This window comes from Passer domesticus, chromosome 7, assembly GCF_036417665.1.
Source record: "Passer domesticus isolate bPasDom1 chromosome 7, bPasDom1.hap1, whole genome shotgun sequence".
NCBI classification, from domain to species: Eukaryota; Metazoa; Chordata; class Aves; order Passeriformes; family Passeridae; genus Passer; species Passer domesticus.
In genome coordinates this window covers 9,698,954-9,722,045 of record NC_087480.1, presented here as the reverse complement: position 1 = coordinate 9,722,045, position 23,092 = coordinate 9,698,954, and the positions used below count along the sequence as shown (strand labels likewise).

Genomic DNA, 23,092 nt, shown 5'->3' with positions numbered 1-23,092 from the left:
TCACAAGCCATTTTGCCTTCTCACAGAAAGCCACATTATAATTACAGCACATTAATTGCTGTACAGCAGCATCAGTAGAGCTCTTGAAGTGACATGACACAGTGACATGACACATTTGCCAAGATGAGAAGGTACTTTCAACAGCCTGAATCAGTGTGAAGCCATGGCAGGAGCAGGGGGGAGGAAAGCTTTCCTTGATCAAGTTTTCAAGCTACTCAGTAAAACTTAATGCATGTAAAGCACACAAAAAACTGGTGGGAGGGAGAGTATTCACTCATACTTCATTTCCATGAGGAATTAAGGTGGATGTGGGTAGATTGGCTCTTCCCATCCGACCCTGTGGAGAAGGGGCCAGCACCCTTCACGAGCCACGAGGCCAATCCTGCTCTGCACAAGACCAACAGGGAGAAGCCTCAGGGGCAGCACTGGAAGCACCTCTCCAGCTTCTCTGGCACCTGGCCTTGCTGACAGCCATGCACAAGGCAGAGGGTAACAAAGAACACCGTGGAACAACTCACTGTTCAGATCCTCACTGCTGCAGAAAAATCCTGCGAAAGCCAGAGAAACCTCCAGCTCCCTCTGCTCTGGGAAGAGCTGACCTTCACACATCAGGCGCTTGAACTTGCACACCCTTAAGGCAGAGTCTGTTCCAAGTAGCTCCTGAAGACCACAGCAGCAAAGGTCACTGTCCCTGGCAATGCTCCATCCATGGAACACCACTTCAGCTGGGTCTCACATGAACACCATATTCAAGTGCCTGCATTAACCTCCACCCAGTGATGATTCAATTCCAACCATCCACTGTATTTACATTTCTGTTAATTACAATGAAAACAAATAGAAAAGGTAACTTTAAAACCCATGCTGATTAACAGCAACACTTTGAAAACTTTAAAGAACAATTTGTCCTGTAGCTTCAAACAGACTGCACATACAGCTAACAAAAAATCCCACTGAAGAACTGTGGTCAAAACTAAACTAACCAGACAATGTTAAAATGAATATTTAAATATTCTAATTGAAAAAAAAAAAACCAACCAAAAAAAACCCAAAAACAAAAGCAAAACCCCAAAAAACCCCACCAACAAACCAACAACTAATTCCCAAACTATAATTCAAGAAGGTTTTATTGTACTATGAGCTTAAGATCAAGTCTCAAAACCAATTTTTAAAACGTCCAGACAGCTCCAAGCTGTAGAGGCAGAAGCTGCTGCAATCATCTGAGTAATCTGTGTTTCAAACCCCACATTTCAAGGCAGTGAGAAAAAGCTCCACACATAACAAAAACATCAGCTCTTTGGGTCCTCCTTATTTTAGCCTTCTGTTTCTAAATAAGTCATGCACTTTCCATGCTTTCTAAGCAACACACTTCCAGGGCCTTACTGAAAACCCTTGTACCCAGAGTAGTAAGGAGTTCTGCTACTACAAATAACATAACGGATACTTGAACATATTGCACAGCTCCCAGGAAACTCATAAAAGTCAACTTCCAGGGCACCTGTGTCCTGCTGCTAACTTCCTTTTCAAAGCCCCGTGCTTGCACTTCATTTATTTGCATCCTTCATTTCTGTCTCTTTAAACATTCAGCCCAGTATTAGAAGCCATGGAATTTCTTCTGTTTCTTTAAGGTATTGAAAATCAGAGTAAATTGAAAAAAAGTCTTCCTAATTCAAGCTGTCAGAATTTGATGACTATGCTAATTATTTTTTCACATTTAGTCTGAATAGAACTCTGATTATAGTTTCTTTTAAAAAAACCCTAAACCTACAGAGTTTGTCATTTTTATTTTGACATCTCACTAAAAGGCTTTTAATCCTTTAATGTCCCTAAGTGATTACAATCTGAATTGCTATATAGCTGTATCTTTTATAATATTAATGAAAAAGTTGCAGTAAGGGATATGTACCTAAAAATATAAAGCTTTTAAAAGTTAACAAGCTTTACCATGAAGCAATCATGCAATGCAGGACAAAGTGTTTGCTCTCCATTGCAGTGTGGAAGGTTCTGTGTGTGACCTACTTCCCAGCTTTTCTCAGACAATTTACATACTACATTTACTCCCCAAATCACCTCCTTGCTGAGGTGTAGTTTTGTAACAGCTGAAGCTAAATTTGGTCCGGCTCTTTCGCAGACAGGGCTGTGAGCAGCCTGCCAGGCTCTGCAGCCCGAGTTGCATCCAGCTGATCCAGCCTCCCTCACATGACTCAGGTCAGGCTTAGGTAACAACCATCTGCTGGAACAAGTCAGCACCACACAGGGTGCAGCCCTAACTAAACAAGCTATTTCTGGCAAGGGACACCAGCTCAAGGCTAGCAGCCCCCCTTGGATTTCCCTTGATATGGACAGAAAACCCTCCCTGCAGGGAAGAATGGGAGCCAGGAACAAGGCTGTCAGGATTGCCAGTCCATATCTGTCCCAAAAAATTCCTGTATGCATGAATTATCTGAAAAGTTAAGCTCCTCACGAAGGCACAGAAAGGCAAAATAAAAACGAATTTTTCATTAATTTCTAGTCATCATCTATTCCCAAGACCAAATCCAACCATAAAAAAATAGCAAAACTAATGTTAGATTTATAATTAACAAACTTTAATCTATACAAACAATAGATTTTATTTTCTCTCAGAAAAAAATATATTCATTATCCTTAATAACACTCAGGTTAAATTAATCAATTTAATTACAAAACAAAAAGCAACAGAAAGCAGCTTTCTGGTTTTTTTTTTTAGTGTGAGAATCAAATACATTGATCAAGGAACATCTGGGTTGCACTTTATTTTAAATATTCATACCATTACACAGCACAGATTTAAAAAAATAGAAAAGGTAGACAATATATTTCTGTGTATTCAAAACTTTAATAACATGAAAAACTATGTTCTGTATATTCTGTATTCTAAACCTTAGTGTGTAGAACTCAAAAATATATACACAGAAATGTCAGTCGTTCCAAAAAATAAGGAAGTGACATAATCAAGCAGTGTTCATAAAACAGTTGTACTTGAATACAAAGCTGTGATACTTTCAAAATCAGAAATGGGGGATCACTCCACCAAGAAATAGTTTAAATATTTTAAGGTGGCTCTCATTAGAATAGTTCTTAACTTTTGAATTTAAATGCTGCAAACTGACATGAACAAAAATGAAAGATTTCTAACACTGCTAGTGAATTTTAAAAAAGCATTTTCTAGGAGATAAAGTTTCATCTTCTCCTATGAAAACATAAGTTATGAAGCAGTGTAAAGTATTAGCAGATAAATTAGTTAGGATGATGCTGTGTTACAAAAAAAAACACGTAAGAAAAATGTCAAAATTAACATATTTTTGTGTAAGGGGCAAATTTAAAATGAGCCTCCTCTCACAAAGGGCACAGGGTACACAAAATCTCCTTAATTTCTTGAGTTCCCTTTTACTCAATAAAATTAATGTACATTTTATATAAAGATGGATTTTCACGAAAAAAAATCCAAAACCAGTTTACTGAAGACAGTTTATACATCTGAACCAGAAAAACAGATAGGGAGCCAGGAATTTAATCAAAACAGACAAACCTACAAAGTAGCAAAGTAACCATAAGGCTACAGCAGCAGGTTTGTGTGTATTGTCTGAACTATGTCACAACCAAAGTTACAGAAAAAAAAGAGACTATTTTCAATCCTACATAATATTTTTAAAAAGCTAAAATCTCAGGTATAATACACATGTATACAATTATATTTTGAATTAACTTATTTACAAATTTTATATAGGGACAGGCTCTTTGTACAAACTCTGTCTGCACAAACTTCAGTGATACAGAGTCCTACCAAAGTGAAGCAAAGGAATGATCACATAAATAAAGGTTTTCATTACTTGGGCTTTCCCATATCAGGTCTATGAACTGAAGTTACAAAATATACATATTTGCCTTTCATACATATTGCTTTTTGCATACAAAAAAATTCACTTAAGGAAAATAATTTGTAAAGTGTTAAAATGTGTATAGTTTGACAGCAGAAAAATCTAAGTCCTGCCATATGGTTACATTCTGGAATTAACTACATTTTTTACATTACATTACACATTTTTAAAGTAATAAAACAGGAAACATTTGCATCCGTAGTGCTGTGTATTTCACTAATACATAAAAATTTCCTGTATTTTCATAATATCTCTACGACACACAGGGCATTCATTAAGTAATTGAGCACATTCCTTACAGGCAACTAGGTGACCACAGGGAATGAAGACAACTGACACGTCCTTAGCCATACAGATTTTACAGAGCTTTTCCTCCTGCAAACGTCTTAACTTCTCTTCAGTACTGAGGTCTAAGGAAAACAGACACATAAAAACAAGTTAACATACTACCATTGAATCTCTTTTTTTTTCTCTTTACACACTAGGACATAGTGTACTTCATATGATTTAAAGGTCACACCCTTAAAAAGAGCAAAGAAGAACTACAAGAGAGGAATCCTAGCATGGAATCCTCTTTTTTTATTTCCCCTTCTATCCCATTGCATCTCCCAGGCCAATGCAAGCAGGGAGTGCATCCATCTGTATTGGTAAGAGCTTGAAATACCTACAGAATTTAGGATATGCAGATTTCAATCAGAACCACTCTTTTCGCAGACCTCTCACTGACACAATTTCCCCAAAATTTGTACAGAAGGTGAAAGAAAGGCTCATTGCTACTGGTTAAGTCATTTGGATTTTATTTCTTTTTCTGAGTTTTCCCAATGAGAAAATGAAGATGTGACTTCCTTCCCTGCCCCTGTTTTCAAAATGCCCATACTTCAAAAAGCTCAAAATCTGTAACACAGAAAGAGTCAATCTGGCATTGTACATGAGCTGTTTATTATTCCAATATGCCCCATTTGAAAAACATAAAATTGAGACACCTTCCCCTGCCACTTGGGGAAGCTCTGCACAGCCAACCATCAAAATAAGGTCCAGCTGCACTGCAAGTTCTTCCCCCACAATGTCCTATTAAAATTCTTATTAAAGTGAGTGGCTTGGTAAGATCTCAGCTTATCATGCCAGCCAGATGGTCTTTGCCCTCCCTATGAATTCACCCATATGCTTGTCTTAAATGACAAGTGTCCTGAATCAGAACTCCTGCATTTGGTCTATCTGCAGAGTGCACCACAAAGGCTTTCTGAGCATGACTTGCATGTCCCAGCAAAGCTGGAACATAAACAAACGAACAGAAACACCATTTAGATGCACACTTGTTCTTATTGGCCAAGAAGAAAAATACTTCTACCCCAAGCAAAATTATATATTTAAAACAAACGCCCCCCACTGTGACTGTTTCATATTGAACACAGCAAATACGACAGTGTGTCCCTGGGTCCATTCCATTTTGCCACATCTGTAGTTCATCTTATAACTATATTTTTGCTTTTGTTTTGAAATATAATGACAATTTTGGCTTTTTTTGTTAGCACGTACAACCTTTCCCAGAAGCACACTAGACTGTCACTGTTACACACCTGTGAGATAGCAATACTACTTATTTTAGAGATGATATTTACTACACTCAAATATGATAACACCCTGTTTGTTCAGGTTTTGTTTTGTTTGTTTGTTTTTTTTAATGTCCCAAACCAAATGTCTTTAAATTTAATTACAATACTGTAAATTTACCATAGGTAAGACTGGGATCAGAAGGTAGAATAAACAGATAACATTAAAAAATATTTCACAGACTAAAGAACTGATATGAAAGTACACACAGAGGTTTTGTAACTGAATAAGCTCATCTTGCTCAACTGGGATTTCATTTGGTTCTTCATCCCTTGTATTTTCTTTATGAGCACTTAAGTCTGCTACCAGATCCTCAACAGATGTGTGACTTTCTCCAGTCATCTGCAATCTCTTTTCCATGGTGTTCCTAATCTCAGACAAACTGAAACCCATGGCTATGGCACTTTGTACCAAAGGATTCTGTAAGAGACCATCTAAAACAAGAAATTAAAAACAAACAAAAACACTTTAAGAAGGATGAATCTGATTATCTGACAGTATTGACTACAGTACTCTAAGACACATATTTGCAAACAAATATGTAATCAAAGGAACCATATTTCCAATTTGAGAGTTTTGCTAATTGTAAATACTGCAGATTTGAGGTTTTTTCTATCCTAGCTTTCCCAGTCTCCCCTCATCTATTTTATATTATAGAAATCCTCATAGATTTGCTGTTCAAATAAACTACTTCAAATTAAATAGCATGTCTCGTATAACTACCATCACAAATTTTGTAGCTGAATGTTAAATGACATTCATCCAAAAAGGCACAATGGATAAGAAACATTACATCAATTTTAGTTCAGTTCAGAGAAGGAAAGAAACCTCACACGTGTTGAGAGAAAGCAATAAATAATTTGAATTTATAAAACCAAAACATAGCAACACCAACAAGCAAGCAGGTCTATCCATGGCAAGACACAACACTACTTGGGGAAACCATTATCCAGTCTGTTGGACCTTCCCCTTCTGTTTACTTATCAATATTGCTCAAACAGCAAAATTTTTTAATATTAATTTTTTTAAAAAATAAACCTTTATTTTTTAGAAAAAGGTTCTTTTATACTCATAAATGAGCAGTATGGGAGAGACTGGTTTTGTGTAGCCACTCTTACAATCCATAGCTCCCATTCCCTGGGATGAAGCTGCTTGACTGGCCTCCTACTACCCCTTTGACTGTTTTGTCTTTTTATTGCTTGGTATTTGTGAAAAGCATTGCAGGAATGTGTAATCCTGGAAGCCATAATAAACTGCTTCAGCCTGCTCAGCCTCCTAGTCCTTGCACTGGACAGAGCAAGTCTTCCTGGCCCAAGAAGAAGGGCTGCTTCTGCTCAGGATTTAGCATTCATCCCACAGCACCACTAATTCAATACTTGATGCACACCCAATAGCTGTAGGACTCAGTCCTACACAAACTTCTTCCATGGTTCACAACCTTTACTTTACAATATTTACCAAATTGTAATTATACTTCCTCTAGACAAATAAAATACACTCTGCAGTTCTTTAGAAGCAATTGAAGAATATCATCCAACATTTTGCCTGTAGTGCTTTATTTTAAAATGTAATAGGGTTATTTTTAAAATTCACCATTCCTGTCACTATACATTCAAATATGGATATTCCAAAATGGGGGGAAGCTGTTTGTTTTAAACAGATACCTTTAGGAATTATTGTCCCTTCAGCAGCTTCTGTCTAAAAGTGAAATATAAAGAAACAAAATTACAATTTGGAGAAAGTAGAAGGAAATACATACAGTTACAAAATAAAAAAATAGCTATTTGATCTCGAGTTCTTTTAGTGACTAAAACTATTTAATATGCTCTGAACAACATGATCAGTATTTTGCTATAATTTTAACCCATCTCTACAATAACCATATGTACACAATTCTTAGTCTACAAAAGCATTCTAAAACATTATCAGTTTTACATTTTAGTGACTACACACAAGTTTAACAATGTCCTACCAACAAGAAAAGAAAATGTATCTGCTATTATTCATCATCAACCTGGGGTTCCCAGGCTACAAAACAAATGGCACTGTTCAGTATGCAATGTACAACACTGACAAGGTGCCCTGGCTGTGACCACAACCCAGGCTACGGAGGATGGGGAGATGGGTACACTGATTGACAGAAACAAAACACACTGCAATTCTTTCACTTTCTGCCAATGAAAGTGGAGCAGGTGGATTAAATGATAGGCATGTAATTAAAAGGTAACTTCGTATAAAAATTATGTTTATTTTTTCTATTTTAACAAAATTATTAATAAGCAAGAAACTTACTGTTGAATCCCTATGTCCATCTTTTAAGTGAACATTATTTATAAATTCTATTCCCTTTTCATTGCTCACAAATCTGCACCTAAAAATAAGAATATTTAGATTTAATAGAACTGCATTAGTAGCAAAAATTTGTTACATAACTATGGAAGCTTTGATAAATTTCCTACATCATACAGATTGCCTGCTTTTAAAATCTCTAAATGTTTAGTCAACTCTGTGACGTCACTGTAATATTTCTAAGAACATCTTAAACACTTAAGAAGTACTTATCTTTCTCACATTTTTGGTGAACAGGCAAGCTTAAGAGTTGTTCAGTATTTATCTTTCTCACATTTTTGGTGAAAAAGAAAGCTTAAGAGTTGTTGGCCATGACAACTCATGACACAGATTTCTAAAAGTAAAGGCTCACTCAAATTAAAACCAAACATTATGTTAAAATGCTGGTTCTTTTAGTCTTTCACAATCAAAGCAAACAGTCACTGGTGAAACAGGTGCCTTCCAAGCTTTCTTTCATTATTTTCCAGCCAGCCTTAGCCACTGGGCAGAGCTCTTCCCTACCAGAAGATTTAGGGAATGCCATAACTCCTTGACAAGAGTTCTCCAGCTCCAGCAGTTACTTCACCTTCAGGAACAGACAGCTGCTGTGAGACTGACACACTGCCACTGAGGCTGATATGCAAAACCTCAAAACAGATTTTAGACAACATTGGCAGTCTTTCTAAAAACTACTTCTGCTGCTCCTACGACTACTAGGACTGTCTGGAATCCTCAGTCCTTTCAAATTAGAGAACCATGTTTTGTATTCCATGCCACTAACCCACGTCTTTCGGTTTGTTTGCTCTGTGGCAGCTGTTTAGTCACTTTGTATCTTGGTATAAGTTACAAACTTTAACATATAAAAAGCTACTAAAACAACTATTACAATGTAGCACTTGGAGAACAAGAAAAACCTGCAGATACATATTGACAAAACTACACAATTCTTGCTGACAAAGCAAGCACTGGTTAAATCCAGACAAAGATATCTTCCCTTTAATAATGCTACAAATAAGACAAATAAAATTATATGCATAAATCTAAACAGTATTAAACCATAATCAACCCTCTGAAGCCATTATTAGTAAGCTGTGTCATTAAAAGGCAAGATACTGTAAATAAGACTCAGACACTACCAAGAAAGCACTAAGGGATACCTTACCCAGGAAACCATTTGGCATGTTGATCCCAAGGGTCTTCATTTTCCTTCCACTCTTGCAATCCTCCACCACAGTGGAAACACACAACGTGATCACCATTACCTGAGGAAACACACAAGAATAAAATCTCATACTTTGTGCAGGTATAATACCAAGTTTTCAACTAAAAAATTCCATTAAGAAGTATTTCTTTTACTGATTTACAATTCCAATTGAAAATAACTCAATTTTAACAGAGGACAACACACATGATTTGAAGCAAATATTCAGGGGAGAACTGAGGTTAATGAAACACAAAATAAGAGAAGCAAGTTTCCTGAATTTTATTTTAGTAAGTAATTATGCAGATAAAAAAACAAAACCTAAAAATAATCTGTTATCATGGAGCTCAATTCAATGGTCAACAAGGCCTGAAGATGTCTGCCACAAGGAATGAGAGATGTTTACATGGCTTTGTGGACCTCCATTTCCCATTAAGATCAACAGCTCTAACCAGCAACAGCAAAACCAGCTGAGAAGGGCATCCTCTGTCCTAGCACTGTGCCCACTGTGATCCAAGACTGCCCCAGAAACTGCTCAAATATTGTTTTTATTGGAATGAGAGGAGGTATGGAGAGTGTTTCCACAGAGAGTTAAATTCTTCTCAGGCCACAGGGAGCAGTTTTCACAGAAGTCACCTGAAGAGCCCTCGGTCTGATAAGCTGGTGCCCAGATAGTGCAACTCCACCACAGAGATCTTTTGGTACTTTCTGAACCCCAGATGAAATCAGTAAAAGAGTTACAGTGGGTGCAAATATTGCCCATTTATAACCTATACAGGAATATAGCAAAGATTTCATTTATGGCCACAAGTAAAATAAACAGAATCATATACTATAAAGTTCTGAGACCTACTAAGAGTTAAGTAAGATGAGAGCAAGAAATTATCCCAGATAATCCCCTTTTCCCTGTGACTGAGAAAGAGCAACACTTTGCACTTACACAGTATCCCTCAGTGTGGAATTTCAAAGGTCTTTAATACAACTGTGCAATTCCATCTAATTGAGAAACCAGTGCACAGAGATGGTGTCTAATCCAAATCAAACACTAAGAGTGTCTAAGAGTAAAAGTTCTTCCACTGGTACCACTGTCTTCACAAAGTAGGCAGTAGTGGTATTTGCTGCTTTTGGGTGTCCACGTGCCATGATAATGGAAACTCACATTAACTAAGTAAAATGGCTGGATTCTGGATTACTCAGCCTGGATTCTGGATTACCTTGTTCACAGGCTTTTGCACAGGCCACAGGCCCATTCCTTACACCTAAGGTCTGGCAGACAGCACTTCATTTCTTAAAAATTATTAACTCAAATAATTGTCATTGTGTAAGATGTATTATAAAAGTTTTAACAGGCAAAAACACATACTTGGTTGTTTTACTGCTAAGAATAAATTTATGATCAAGTCTATGCTTTGCTAGTAAATATACTTGATACCATGTATGTAATTTTATATAAGAACTGTAGAAAGTAGATTACAGAATAAAGAGATTCTGGCAAATTGTTTTGTCAGACAATACCCTTTTCTGACCCAGAGATGGGGCAACTGAGAGGCATTTTAAAAACTTTTATTCCATTTTCAGTCTCATGAGAAGGGTGAGACAATACAGATGTTATAATTCATACTATCACAATCAGAAGCCAGATATGTCTTCTCTACAAATCCATTTCCCACGTTGTTCCATAAAAATTTTTTTTAAATTGGGGTTTTTTTCCATAACAATACACTTCCTCATGTACAATTTCTTTGCAAAATGTATTAGACATTTCAAGGTTTGGCTTACCTATGCTATAGAACCCAGCTTCTGCAAGTTGCTCCTTGTCAACAGGATAAATCCAAGATAAAAATGTTTGTAAACGTTTTTCATATTTTGCCATAGAGGGATTCCTTGGGTGCTGGGCATTGTTCAGACCACTTATACCAAGCTCAGAAGGAATAGATTCACTTGAAACATTTCCTACATCCCGGCCCAGGACAAAAAGGCATTTGGGAAAATGCCTCTTGTGTTCTGACCAAGCTCTGTCACCGGGTTCCCAGTTCTTCAATTTTCCACCACAACAAAAACATGCTACTTGGTCACCAACACCTGTATAATAAAATCCAGCATTAGCTAATTCCTGTGGTGTCAACTGGCCATTGAGGGGCCAGTTGTGAAAAGACTTTAATCTTGCTTCTTCACTGCACATAGCAGGGTTTTTAGGATACAAACTATCTGACATATCCACAACCTGCCTAGTTCTCAGAAGGTAATCTGCCTCCACATCAGGATCATCCAGAGCACCTGGGAGGGCTGAATTGCTGGTACCGTTTTCAGTTCTGTTCTGGGTAACAGGATCCATGTCACTTTCCAGAAAAGCAGATTCAGTAATAAACTTGCAGTGGGGGGCAAGCTGTTTGTGTCTCTCAACTGCAGAATCCCCAGGCATCCATCCTTCAATAGTTGTATGGCAACTGAAGCACTTCACTTTGTCACCTTCTCCAGTATAAACAAAGCCAGCCTGTGCTAGAGCCAGCACCGAGACGGGGCAGTCCTGTGGAAAGCCAGCAAAAGTCGCCCGTCGCTCCCGCTCCCGCGCCCATCCCTGGGCACCGTCACTGTCCCCAGAGGCTTCCCAGTGCCGGGGGACATGGCACGTCATCCTTCACAAGCAGGGCTCCCCGTGGATTTCCTAAACAGAGGATATAGGTTTCAATTTCCCAGACAGAAGGATAGATCATACCCATATACAGCCCTGGAAGTTGGCTAAATTCAACTACCATCCTTTACGTATTAAAATCGCAACTCTTCCTCTTCTCTCCCATTTCATCCCTGCCTCCATCACCTGCCACACAGAGGAAAACCCAAAATAATAAAAACAAAATAACATTAAAACAAAAAATATTAAAACCAAAATAATAAAAAAATTTGTAAAGAAAAGCAGAAAGATCAAGATGTCTTAGAGGCCTATAAACATTTACCTGGAGAACACAGGTTTATAGGTTTAAAAGTATGTTGTATTTCTTATTAAAGATTTCAATAATTAATTCAACAAAATACTATAATGAAGTTCTGGCCACAACCCTGCCAAAAGGCTTCTGAACCTGAAATACAAAGTTACTAAATTTAAAATACTGATCTGAGCCAGACCATAGTTGCAGGATTTTAGAGCTCAATTCTCAAACACAACTATATATTATCCTCATATGAAGGCCATGACTTCCATGCCCATTACAGGTGGGCAACAACTGGTAAAACTGTCATCAAAAAGAACAAAGTTTCTTTACTTGTCTTATATTGTAAAAACACATCTCAATTTATATTTTAGCAAAATATCTTGTGAGAAGTGCTGACCGAAGTGCTCGGCATTGCTTTTAAGGTCAGTGTGTTGGGACTACCCAGCACTAGTGTCCATGTCCAGCATACTGCTTCCACTTCTCCACACCCTGCCTACACCCTCTGTGAAAATTCCTGTGCCTCTGCCATCACCCCAGCTTTTCCTCCCTTCTCTACCTGAAGGAATGTCATTCTTCTTAGCATTTGTCACACATTCCTACCCCAGCCTATACTTTTCCAGGGTGAGTACCAACTACCAGTTCTGCCTCCTGTCCCTTCTGTGCCAGAAGGGAGCTCAGAGCACTCAAACAAGCCCCGTCTTTGCTAAGGATGAAACAAAGCAACTTGGCTACAGCAGGTCCTGTGCAAGAACCACAAACTGACAGAGTCATCACCTTCATCCCAACAGGAATGAAGTCAAAGCACAGTAAACATTCATCTCTTGTCCAGACAAGTGCAGTGATACTATTAACTTTAAAAGTCTTGGCCACTGCTGATACACACCTTAAAGTGGTAAATTAAATTATGAGAGTGCCCAAATAAGCTCCTTAGCACAAAGCAGTAATAGTTCAGCAATTAGCAAAAAGAAAGGCATATAAGGAAGAACAGAGTATATACTTAACTGAACAAATGTTCTTCTCCATTTTCTATAAGAATCCTGAAATATATCTATTTCCAGTCTGTATAAGGTAGGCCAGCACACAAAAATATATCTTCCTCAAGACCTGTATTAATATTGATCATACATTCTGCAACATCAATGCAGATGTTACAATGATTACTTCTGTAACACCACATTTAACCTCTACAAAAACTTTTGTAGGGTTCAGAAAGGGGAGGGGGAAATTAAAATGCCTGTGTATTGCAGGATTGCTGCATCCTCTGCCAAGATGACAAAGATAATTAGGCTATGAGAGGTGAAGAAAACGTGACGTCAGACACCTGGCATGGGAGCTTCATGTAGTCATGGATACAAGACTGACACCAGCCTTAATTCCTTCTGTCTGTCAGTTCATGACTAATGTAACAATAACACTACAAATTATACTGTGGCTTTCTGTTCTAGCTTAGCAAATTCAAAAATAGCACCTGAATAAACTGCATTGACTGACCTACAAATCTGACCTATATGTTTGTTTTGACTTTCAAGGGCAAAGAAACCCAAAGCAGTAATTACATTTAGTAATATGGAAGTTGTCATAAAACATGTGTTTTTATATAGATGCATCTATTGAAAACAATTGTTTTTTAATAATGAAAAAGCTTATGTTTATTGCTCATGTTTATTCCCATATAAAACCTTACTTTAAAGCCTCTAGAACTGTTCCTGTGAAGATCTCAAGTGACCTTAAGCATCTATCACTACCACACTGTAATCACAAAAGAACTGGTATTACTCAAAACCAGTCAGCTGCACAGCAATTGCCTTATCTGTGTGCCTGAAAGACTTTCTACAAGAACACAAACAAAGCCTACCTCACATCCTTCAAAAACTCCTTTTCAAACTGTCCATCGAGAAAACCAAAACAAATGTATATAGCTTTTGCTGTATAAATAGCAGTATACCTCTATTTCTATTGTATTTATATAGAAATGAGTTCAGAAACAGTGAAAAAAATCTTCCTATTTAAATTTTTTACATTTTAATTTTTTGGTTTATGTACATTAGTTTTTTCTACAATGCCATGAATACTTCAAAAATCCTTCTTTTAACATGGTGAATAAAAAAGACATTATGCCCTGCCCATGGTAATAATGAAAATATTTGGCACATTTGGATTCTCTGGAGTCAATCCTCACAATCAAAACAGTATGAAAAGCACGTACCAAGAGAGCAATAAGTACTGACACAGCAGGTACAATCATAACAGATCAATTCTGTAATATGAACTCGCTTTTTCAAATTATATCAACCACATAATTTAATCATGATCACTTGGAGCAGAAAGGTTCAAGCATCATTCTAAAAGCCTCATCTGACTGCTGCAACGACAGAAGCAGGACCAGTCCCTCCCAGGAAGAGGCAAGGCTTAACAAGCCCCAGCCACACCACGAAGCCTTCCCTTACAACAGCCCCTCCAACCATGCCTGGTTTACATTCCACCATAGTTTTATCTGTGGGAAACATCTTTATCAAGCATTGAGGCAAACTCCTTGCCTGTGTAAGTACTATTTTATATACAACATTAGTACTATTTTTAAATAAAGTATCGTGTTCAATTATTTCTATTTCAAACAACTGTTAAAAGCAACTATTCAAAGTGTGAAATTACAGCTTGCTTAGGAAGACTACTTCTGCACGTTTTTTTAGCAGTTGCCTAACTCCAGTTAGTTGGAATAATGATCTAGAACAATATCTGGCATCACAACAGCACTCAGACAGATATTAACTGATGCAGAAAAATGAGTGAGGGTAAATTTTTTAATAGTTTACAGCTAAGAAACGTAAACTCACAAAATTCTGCCACCTAAGATGGGCACACAAGACTTTACAATATATACCAGCAGCCAACCTGAGGTCAGATATACTCTATGTATACTGAAGTTAATAAAGCCATTTTGCATAGGTTTTAATTAACCACATGTGAATTAAAGGTAGAAGCCCCAGAAATGTTAAAGACCATCTTCACTTATAAAACCCAGATATTTCAGCTCTTATGGAAGCATTATTTATGTATGTATGTATTTTTATACAGCGAGTAAACACAGTCTATTTTAGCCTGAAAGGCTTCCAGAAGCTAAGCCAAGTTTAATCCTGATTTTAAACATCTGAAACATTTAAACATTTTCCACAAGACACCACCCTCTTTCAACCTGAATTACCAATCTATACAGCCTACTGATTATGTTTCAGGAGAAAAAGTAGAGACAAAAATATATAGCAAAAATGTTAACTTTTTCAAAATGCAAAACTGTACATTGTGAATCTGCAAATCAAACATGTTTAATTCAGTTTTAAAAATACTAACAGGTATTGATTTTATGCAAAAATACAACATTATCATATTACCTAGACTTGAAAAGCTTCAAAGGAAAAGTACAAAACTCACTTTTCCCTTTTAAGTATATTTTACTGGATGTGATTATTTCCATCCTTAACCCCAAACTAGATTGGCATTATAAGGAGTTATTTTTAATTCTTGTACATGACTAGCATGGCAGTAACCACCAAGTCAGAAATCTCCTTGCACAGCCTCGTGCTCCTGACCAAAGGGTACATGCTAGTGTTTATTGTTGACTGAATTTTGAAATGTGAGTAGTGCACCAAGCAAATATCAAACAGAACATACTGCATCAGCTGACACGCAGATTATGCACATGTCACTTCAATGAACTTCAGTTTCTGCTTGCTCAGCTGCAATTAGATCAAGGAAGGTGCATGCTGCTAACTGAAAACCTACTTATAAAGACTAAAATGACCATAAACATGATATATTTAAACAGCACTTGAAAATTTCAGTGTATTTATATCTAATTATCAATAGCCATTTAAAAAAACGTTATGTTTAGATATTTTTGATTTATATTAGAAAGAGGGTATGTATCCACAGAACAACTCCTGATTCAGTGCCAAAGCTTACATAACCCTATCAGCTCAGCTTTATTTGTCTGTTCTTCCAACAGGTCCTACTTAGCCTGCCGTCAGGGTTTGTCATCACAGGAAGTCAGTCAGCTGCTGACTGGGTTATAGCAGGCTATTACACCCTCCTTATTTTTGACTTAAGTCACAGAGACTTTCATGCTCTCCCTGTCTTCAAAATGCAGATAACCAGGCCAACAGAAACATACCATTTCGAGAACTATTTTCACACTGTGATTTTCTTCATGAAGAAGTCACACAGGTATGGAACAGAGAAATAAACCAAAGAGATGGCTTCATGGCTGCTAAGGGCAGAGAAAGAAAATCCTTTTTGAGAACTTCCAAGTTAAATGTCATCAGAACTTTAGCTGTACGTATGAGAGGGAAGGAGTAAATAGCAGCTTCTATAGCAAACACTGGCATGCTGTAGCCCAGGTAAGATACTGCTCTTGTGGCTAAGAACCACTGAGTCAACAGGGGGTATTAAAAATAACAGCATTTATTAATGCCTTATTAATGCATTAAAAATGCCTATTAAAATCTGCAGTGCCCTGAGATGCACCTTCTTTCCTGATGAGCTGAGCTTCAGCTTTTAGCACTACATCCTTCTTTCTCAAATAATTTAAACATCTAAGTGAAAAAAAATATGGGAAAAAAGGGCGTTTTTGATCAGGGAGACAGCAACATGATTCATGCCACAGCAGAACTGCTGAATCCTCAGGATTCTAAGGCAGAGAAGCACCGGGCCTGCAGCTCCTGCCCCAGCCACCGGCGAGGGCGTTCCCTGCCCCGCCCGCAGCAGCCACGCCGGACTCAGGGCTCAGTCACTGAGCTGCAGCTCAGAGGGAACAGCGCCCTGGCACCTGCCCCTGGCACCTGCCCCTGGCACCTGCCCCTGGCACCTTCCGGGGCACAACAGGAATGCTTCGCTATTAAATCTGCATATACACATGGATATACATCCATATATAAAGTGTGTGTGTTTATGCACACACAGCCCCCATCATCTTGTAAACTTGGAAATCTCTCTTGGATTATCCATTATATTTTATTTTTAATTTTGTCGGGAAATGGGGATGACTTGGGAACTAATTTTAATATTTTACCAAAAACAAAAGATGAAAGTTGTTCCTGTTGAAAACACTCTGCTTGCCTTTTTATTTAATAAGAAACTCTCTAAATCATTGAAGGGGAAGAACAATGATCTGCAAGACATGTACAGCTTGCTTTTACATTTTATATGACAGGAGTGACACTCAATTCAAGCTTTGCAGCATGCCCTCTTCATCTTAACAGCCTTTCAGTCTTCACACACAGCTACACTTTTCATGTTTAAAAATCTTGTGGTTTCTTGAGCCTCACTTTAAAGCATCATGCTCAGAATATTTTGGATTAGAACTCTTTAAAAAAGACCCCATGCTATGAAAAATAAAATGCAGCAAAGGACTGTACACTGTTAAAGAAAACAATGCAAAAGGTACTTACAACAGTTTTCCCTAAGGAATTAGTATCCAATCAGACCAAGTATAGCAATGGACTAATCAAAGCAGACACCAGTTTCATTGCTATTTTCCACCAATCTTTAGAACAAATTCCAGTATTTACATTCCTGTTGGTAGAAAAAAAAAAAAGAGGTTAGAAGGTTACTCTTTCACATAACCTTCAGCATTGGTCACAACTTCAAAGCTATGACCAAAAAAAAAAAAAAATTAAAGTTCTGTCCCTTGGACAGATAATCCAAATTAAAATATAACCAAAAGCTGAAAGAGTCTGAGGTCAGGGAAACTCTGAAATGTAGACGAATGTTATACTAAAACTAGTAAGGGACATAAATTGGGGATACTCCTTTACATCCAAAGACAACAAAATAAAATCCTAGAATGAAAAACTAGAGGGCAGCAAAAAGGAGAAAGAATGTGAAGCAGACAATTAAATCCCATGATCCAGACTTCTCTCTCCTAGGAAATTCTTTATCTGATTATAAACTGGATTTCTGGAACTCTTCAGCTCCCTGCAGCTGTACCACCCACCTTGGGAGGACAGCAACAGAGAGAAGTCTTATTGCAGGTACACACAGCCAGCAATGAAATCCATTTTCATACTTCTAAAACTGAGATATGAACACATATTTCCTTACTTTTCTGATAACAAATGCAAGTCTGTCTCATATAAGGGGGAGCAGTCAAAAAAACCCACAACCAACCACCCTCACCAGCATTCTTTCACTTTTGCTGCTGCCTGCAAAGGGCAAGGTCAGAGGAGATGCAGAACAATCATTAACTTATTCCTCTGCCCTTCTTGGCCAGTGCTGTAGGTGCCAAGCTTTTCATAACAGGAAGTAGTTGGGATTCTTTAAAGGACCTCAAAGAAAACTGCACACCAGTCAAATAGATAGCAAAAGGAAGCAATTAAGAAAATTTAAAATATCCAAATAAAAGCTTAACCATCCAATCCATCACACAAAGACTTGCTTTCTTAGAGACAATACTCCACTGTTGTCTTCTCTGTTATGTGGTGATTTACTTCAGGATAAACAATGAGTAATTAAGTTAATCTGTGTCATACTGCTCTTTGTCCAGGTATGAGATTAAAAAAAAGGTAATTGACAAAAAGGTAAAAGAGGGGTTTTTCGTGCAGTTGGTTGCTTTTCCTTCAGAACTGGTCTACTATAAGATCTTGTAGGTTCTATATGTTCATTTAGGAAACTAAATTCTCCCAGTTAGCATGAAGTATTTGCATTAAAATTGCAATGTAAGACTGTAGCAGTAAAGGGATAATGAAAGTAGTGCTGCAAACACGTCTGCATTTTGCAGCACATACAGATTACAAACAGTGCAAGAATTAGCCAAACCAAAATGCATACTTACACCCATTTATAGGGCTTTCAGCAGGAAGACAGAAGCATCAGACAAGTAGTACAGAAGCAGAAATACACTTACTGTTAAAGAGAAATATATAAGCATTTAATCATTTGCACATAACATTGTGCAAAAGAAAACTGCTTAAATTATCACTGAAAAAAATTACTTTGAGTGAACTTGTCCCTGTAGAATTCTTAAGAAATACTGTAATCGAACAAAACTGCATTTTTATTAACAAGAAGCAGTTCTAGAAAGTGACTGGCTTAATAAAAATAATAAAAGAGTGAGCAAGGAGAGATAAGAAATATGTCAAAAGGACCACAGAGACCACAGAAGCGCTCATTAGCGCAGAAAATTTTTCATCCACTTTCAAAGAGCAGCACTGAAGGCTCGAGCCGGGGCAGGGCTCGGGACGGGGTCGGGGCTCGGCTCGGCCGGGGCAGCCCCGGCTCGGCTCGGCCCGGCCCGGCCCGGCTCGGCTCCCGCAGGCGGCGGCGCGCCCGTCCCCATGGCAACGCCTCCGCCCGGGCCTCCCGGGGCCAGCGGCGGCCGCGCGGCCCTCGGCATCCCCGCACGGCCGCGGGGACGGGGGCAGAGCCGGGGGACCGAGCCCCGCTCCACGCGGAGAGCCCCGCCGAGCCGCCGGAGCAGCGACAGCCCCCAGCGCGGGCAGCCCGGCCCGCCGCTGCCCCGATCCCGCCGCCGCCGCGCGCACTCACCGGGCGCATCCCATGCCATCCCATGCCATGCCATGCCGTGCCGTGCCGTGCCGTGCCATGCCATGACATCCCGACCCGTCCGGTCCCGTGCGGTCCCCGGCGCCGGAGCCGCTCCCGGCGGCGCTGTCATCAGAAGATGGCGGCTCCCGGCAGGCTCAGCGCCCGGGGGGGAGCAGCGCCCCCTGGCGGGCCGGTGGCGGCGCGGCGGGCGGGCTCCCGCCGGCGGAGGGCGGCGCGCGGCGGCGGCGGGAGGGAGCGCAGAGCGGCCCTCAGCCCCCGGCCCCAGCGCCGCTCCGCGTTCCCCTCATCCCCCTCAGCCCCTTCGCTCCCCACTGCCCCGCTTCTCTCACCCCTCAGCCCCTTCGCTCCCCACTGCCCCGCTTCTCTCACCCCTCAGCCCCTTCGCTCCCCACTGCCCCGCTTCTCATCCCCCTCAGCCCTTCGCTCCCCACTGCCCCGCTTCTCATCAACCTCAGCCCCTTCGGTCCCCACTGCTCCGCTTCTCATCCCGCCCCTCAGCCCTTCGGTCCCCACTGCCCCGCTTCTCACCCTGCTCACCGCCACAATCCCCTCCGTTTTCTCGGTCCCCTCGGCCCCTCTCCTCAGATCTTTCCGTTTCTCCGTCCGTTCACTGCCTCCCTTCCCAGCGCTCCCGGCCTCGTCTCTCCTCCCTCAGCACCTCCAGCAGGCCCCTCATGTCACACCATCTTCTTCAGGCGGTTTCACGTCTGGAAAATGCTCATCCCAGCGCTCTCCTTGCTCTCACCTCTTGTCCTCGCAGAATTACAGCTTGTTGAAATTTAAATCTGTTAAACCACCATTTTTTTGGGACTTGAATTTTCCAAATCAGACAGAAGCTTCAGGCTATTTTGTTTGGTAGCTGTAGCCAAAAAATCATCTTATCATTCTCATGGCTAAGACTAAGATAGTCCTGAACATTAAAATGTTGTTTTAACATTTTTAAAATCTCAGTTGACCTCATTGCTGACCAGTACACTTAATGTAGCCAGGGTGCTTGTTTGTCTGTTGGGGACTTCTTCCTCTTTCCTCAGGAAAACCCAGCTACCTGGAATAATGTTCTTACACTTTTCTGGTTTTCCCCTCGTGCATGTCAACAGCAGCAACTCACTTTTTGCAGACCATATATCTCCAAAGATGTGTGGCAGAGAGTGTGGACAATTTCAGGAGAAGCAATGTAATTATACAATTTATTAGAATGTTTGCAGATTCCAGGGCTTACACTGAAAGCCCTTTTGAGTAAGGATTGCTTCTCACTTTGTTGACCAGCACCTACTGAGACCACAGTTTCAATCAAAGCTTGTAGTTATTACAAGTAAGTATAGTATAAGGTAAATGATGATTAGTAACAAACTCACTTTGATCAGAAAAAACATATAATGATTATTAATCAAAAGCAATATTCAATAACTTAGGATGGAATTCCACATACCACTTGCTCTTCGTTTAGAAAAGAATGACCTGCAATCTAGAACATAATATTTACTGATGCAGCACAGTGGTGGTGCTGAGCCTGTAAGAAATAAACAGCTCCATTGCAGTACTGAGTCACATCCATCTCAACTTATTCCACATCTGTCCAAAGCCAAGATTATTTATTTAAGACTCTTTGGCACAATAAGAGGTTTGCACCTTAACACTGCAATGTGAACATGAATATTTAATCTCCTAAGTCCTTGTCATACCACATTATTAATACATTCATTAGCAGTGATTTTCACAAAGGCCCTTGCTCTGTTGAGGTTTGATACTTGTCCAAATGAAGCAGATTGTTTTCAGAGGTCACAAAGTGGTTTTGCAAAGACCCACTTTCATGTTTTGATGTCTAAATCAAGAACTAAGGTAAAAATTTAAATAAAAAAGCTCTCAACCCTGCAGGAGCTTGATTGCCTCTCAAAAACCCTTCCATCAAAAAAATATGAGATTGAAGAACTGAAAAAAAACAGATAATACCAAAAGTATAGTCTCTTTGAAAATTTTCTTTACACAATAGTGTTAAAAATTTCAATCAGTTACAACTTTGAGTCAGATAAACATAAACTGGACTTAGCACACAGTTCTTTGACACAAACTGTTTAGTCAACAATGGTTCAAGAGTCACAGAGGTTCATATGGGAAGTTGTGTTTGTTAAGAAATTAATGTAATTTATTTCCTACTCATCTCAGTGACTTATCAATTGGACCATCAGTACCAAATTAATGGATGGAATGAAAAAAGCTATGCAATCCAGAGCTGGATTTCAGAGGTGCAGCAAAGACGAAAATCAAATATGGAAAAATCACAAAATGGCCACTTGACAAGGAACATTTTCTCCTGAGTATGACAATAGAAAATTGAATAACTAAAAAGTAACAGATGTCTGAAAGCTGTCTTTTCCCTTGAATTATATCCAGTGCTTTCATTACCATTGGAAGAAGAGATTCATTTGATAGGAAAGCCATGCATTTGTATGCTGGTCCACAGAAAATCAAATCTAATTCTCTCTTCCAAAACAGAATGACACTCTTTATCCACAGCATTTACTATTACAGCACATTCTTTCTTTCTTTTTGTTGCAAGCAGGTGATAAACATCATTCTCGTCACATTTTCATGAAGGCAGTAGAGGAATCTGAAGGGAAGTTTGAGAAAAATAGAGGCATAATTATAGTACAGAAACAGGAAAAGCTGAAAAAAAACCTGAGCCTTTTCAATTTCAGCAATGGAATCTTATGCAGGACAAACATTCCTATAAATCCCAAATCCAGTGTTGTCAGACAATGCAATAAAATACCTTCTCATTAAAAATAAAACCATTGAATAATGGCAACAGTAGCAAACTTGATAATAACTTTACTCTGTGGGAAAGTTAGCATCTAAACATGTAAAAACCAAATCATCCTTTGATGACTTAGTATGCTGCTGCTGCTGAAACTACTGTGAAGTTCACTTCAGGGTGATGTCAAATGAGAGACAAACTGTTTACATTCTTTCACAATCCACCGAGCAGACGAGCTAAGATAAACGCCAAACGAAGAGGAAAATGCAACTAGTGATTTATCTTAGTTCTGTTTGAATTGATTATTGCAAGAAATAATTATCTAGAGCTGGGACTTTGGACTTAGCAAGCATGTGACACATGACTACATACATGGTCTTCTATTCATAATTCCTTCATGCTGGAATATTAGTTCTGGCACACAGGTACTATGTAAGTTTAAGTAGAAAAATGGCAAGCTCAAGGCAATGCTTGCCTATTCCCTGCATGTTTCCATATGTGTGGCCTGACAGGACAGAGAAGAGCAAAGAGGAATGCTGTGGTTAACAAACGTGTCCTTTTAACTGATCACTTTGGTCGTTAATTATCCCCACATCCTGTTGATGATGTCTGAGAGTTCTTATATATGTGGGAAACTCAACATGACTATCCAGATCTTAGCAGAGTAAGTTTATTAAATGTTTTATATTGCTGTAGAAACTTAAAAAATATATTCATCACATGTTAAAGGCAGATGTATTTAATTAAGGATCCTCCGACCTTGAACTCATGCAAATTATCAGGAAGAGATGCAGCAGCAGAACAGAGA

The 23,092-nt window shown here is 39.0% G+C and overlaps 1 protein-coding gene across 4 annotated transcripts; it reads right to left on the bottom strand.

Annotated features, from left to right (window-relative positions):
• Positions 1-2,566: 2,566 nt before the first annotated feature.
• Positions 2,567-19,628, bottom strand: XIAP (X-linked inhibitor of apoptosis). 4 transcript variants are annotated; one of them, XM_064426803.1, is made up of 9 exons: positions 19,509-19,628; positions 18,796-18,866; positions 17,414-17,537; positions 10,819-11,704; positions 9,001-9,100; positions 7,803-7,881; positions 7,175-7,208; positions 5,720-5,944; positions 2,567-4,309 (listed from the first exon to the last, which is right to left on the bottom strand). In XM_064426803.1, the coding sequence occupies exons 4-9, from the start codon at positions 11,672-11,674 to the stop codon at positions 4,116-4,118; spliced, it is 1,488 nt and encodes a 495-aa protein (XP_064282873.1). In that variant the 5' UTR covers positions 11,675-11,704; positions 17,414-17,537; positions 18,796-18,866; positions 19,509-19,628; the 3' UTR covers positions 2,567-4,115. The 4 variants fall into 4 exon arrangements, with proteins under 4 accessions (XP_064282873.1, XP_064282876.1, XP_064282874.1 ...); XM_064426806.1 differs by lacking the exon at positions 5,720-5,944; XM_064426804.1 differs by lacking the exon at positions 18,796-18,866.
• Between the last annotated feature and the right edge of the window lie 3,464 nt (positions 19,629-23,092).